This window comes from Sorex fumeus, unplaced genomic scaffold (genome assembly GCF_029834395.1).
Source record: "Sorex fumeus unplaced genomic scaffold, SorFum_2.1 ptg000018l, whole genome shotgun sequence".
Lineage (NCBI taxonomy): Eukaryota > Metazoa > Chordata > Mammalia > Eulipotyphla > Soricidae > Sorex > Sorex fumeus.
The window spans coordinates 29,881,572-29,884,327 of NW_026606075.1; the positions used below are offsets into that span (position 1 = coordinate 29,881,572).

Consider the following 2,756-nt stretch of genomic DNA (forward strand, 5'->3'; position numbering starts at 1 on the left):
CAAACACACACACACACACACACACACACACACGCTGCGTCTCCTCTGCAATCAAGATGAATAGTGTAGCAAAGCTTGTGTGACAAACTGCTAATTAATGATCAAAGCTCCCTGGAGCAAGGTGCTGTTCTCCCGATAGACAGCTATTTTTAAAACATTTCTCTTGAAAACAACACCATGATTAATCCTACCATCCTTACCTATGTTATAGAAACACAAATGCACTGTGAGCAATTAATAAAAACACTTTATTAGGTATCATTTGTACATGCTTCAATTTGTGTTGCTTGGGGTAATTTGCAGGTTGGGATGTCATCTACCAAGATTTACAAGAGCTGAATTTCATCCTGACAGAGCAAAATGCCATTTTCAAAGCACAGTTTCCCTTCATCACATAGAGATACAGGAGTTTGTCAGACCAATAGAAGGAAAAATTGTTTTGCACACTGGTCAACGACATACAAGGCATCACACAGCAACATCTAAGGTGTTCTTATATTCAGAAACTGCTCAGGGAGGGAAAGGCAAAATCGGTTGCAAAAGCCATACTCCAGATGAAGATGCGGTCCTTCCCTGGGAGGGGAAGAACAGGGGGTGCTGGAGAAGGGTGGGTCCCTCATAAGCACTTCAGGAGGAAAGAGTTGCAGGAGGTTCCTCGTGGACAGTCACACAGCTTGCCGATCCTGGCTCCCTTCCGCACTGCACACTGCTCACCGGCGTCACACTGCAAACACAAAATGAGGGTATTGGTTGAAGCCCACCGAGTCTCCCAATTGTGAGAGAATCAACCCATCAACACAATGATGGGCATGAGGAATGCAGGTCATCCCTGTCACCAGAGGTGAAGTGCAGACAGGCCTGGAATGCAGGCACCCTTGTGCTTGTTATCTCAGTGAAAGAACCAAAGAAATGAATTCTACATTTCCTACTTTTGTTTTTTTGATCCACAGAAGGTGGATCACATTTTCTTGTTTCTTTAATTCCTCATCCAAAAGGGCATGGGAGGGAAAGTCAGTCTTTTTCCCTAAGAAATAAACATGAAACCTATAGTTTTCAACTACCTTTGCTTCCTGTTTTCCACCTCATGCCAAGAAGAAAGGGGTGTGTGTGTGTGTGTGTGTGTGTGTGTGTGTGTGTGTGTGTGTGTTCTCCAGGGATGATGTGACAAGACTGTTCACCTTAACAATTGATACTTAAAAAGCAAAGCCTTGTGGTGCTCTGTAAGGCAGAAAGAAAATGGGAAGACGAACAACTAAGTGAATGTGAGAGCTCTTCCAATTCTCAGAAATCCTCCAAGAGGTAGGGTGGGAGGGGTGGACCCTGTCCAGGAAACGTTCCTTTCCTACAGACTCTAGCTCTGGTTCCTGGCACATGGTGTTCAGATCTGCCAGATTTCCTCTTCCCTTCGCCCTTAGAGACCAAGGCGTAGGGTTGGCGGGAGGAACAAATGGGGACCCCACAGAATTCTGCAATCCCGTCACTTGAATTATCTAGCCCGATCCTAGGAGCCACGGACCTGTGAAAGACTCAAGGCGATGCATTTTCTCTTGGGGAAAGATGAGGAGGGGTGACTCCAAAGCCTTACCATGGGGACTTGGCCATACTTCTTCTCATAGACTGGAATGCGCTTACTCTTCAGCTTCTTCAGGACTTCCTGCAGCGCTTCGATCTGCAACACATAGAAAACCCCGCGCCCCGAAGTTGCTTCTTTGGCTGAGAGCCCAGCCTCGGGGGCTCCCTTGCAGCACCAGCTCGTAGGAGCCCCCGTACCCACACATCCTCAGCCCGGGAGGGTGTTGGCCAGACGGGAACTTGGCGAGCTCGGTACCAGGAACTGACGGCGGGTGCCCCAAATCTCTTGTCGCTCCAAGTGACAGAGCGGTCAAGAACTCTGCTGGGCAGAGTGCCTGATAGGGATGTGGGGATGGGGTTGGGGGCTCCCGACCACCCTCAGAGCGCCGCACAAAGCCCCGGCTCTACCCTGCGCTCCTGGCGCGCTCTTTAGGGATGAGGATGGGGTGTAGGAGAGAGGAAACGCGGACAAAGCAAAAGGGATCGCGTGGCCGGCCCGGGGAAACCGGGCGAGGAGCGGGGGGTACCGACCAGCTCCTTCTCATGGGAGGGGTCCTCCATGGCGGAGTAGATGTCCAGTGCCCGCGGCTGGAGCTCGGCGTCCTCCTGGGCTCGCGCGCCCAGCAGCGGCAGCAGCAGCAACAGGGCGGCAGCCAGCAGCGGCAGCAGGCGCAGGCGGGAGCTCTCCATGGTGCTGAAACTCCGCGCTGCGGGCCCGGCGCGCTCTCCCGCCTTTTATACCGAGCCCGAGCCCGGGTGCAGAGAAGAGGGAGGGGGCGAGAAAGGAAGGTGGGTGTGGAGGAGGGTACGGGTCAGCCGTCTGCTGGCAGCGCTCCGCCGCCGCTTGACGTCAATGCCCGCCGGGCTCCGAGCGCCCGGGAACGAGGCTCTGCGCGCAAACGGGCGAGGGCGCACGGAAAGGGACCCCGCGCCCCCGGGATCTGTCAGCCCCGAGGCCAGGCATGCTCCCCAGGGGACCCGAGCTGAAGTCGAGGGGCGCAAAGGGCCAGAAAGAGAGAGAAGGGAGAGATTGGAAGGGGGTTGGGAATGGAAAAGGCTTTCCAGGCAATACACAGGCTGGAGCGTCGCTCCCCATCTCCCAACAGGGGCAGCGGTGCAATCCACCGCCCCATCCTGCCTAGCCTCGAACCCAACCACAAGAGGCAGGAGGCAAGAAGGGAGCG

The 2,756-nt window shown here is 54.1% G+C and overlaps 1 protein-coding gene across 1 annotated transcript; it reads right to left on the minus strand.

The window, feature by feature from the left end:
* Positions 1–227: 227 nt before the first annotated feature.
* Positions 228–2,401, minus strand: CARTPT (CART prepropeptide). Its single transcript, XM_056112585.1, has 3 exons — positions 2,104–2,401; positions 1,586–1,669; positions 228–724 (listed from the first exon to the last, which is right to left on the minus strand). Exons 1-3 carry the CDS (start codon positions 2,260–2,262, stop codon positions 617–619), a joined length of 351 nt encoding a protein of 116 aa, XP_055968560.1. The 5' UTR covers positions 2,263–2,401; the 3' UTR covers positions 228–616.
* Between the last annotated feature and the right edge of the window lie 355 nt (positions 2,402–2,756).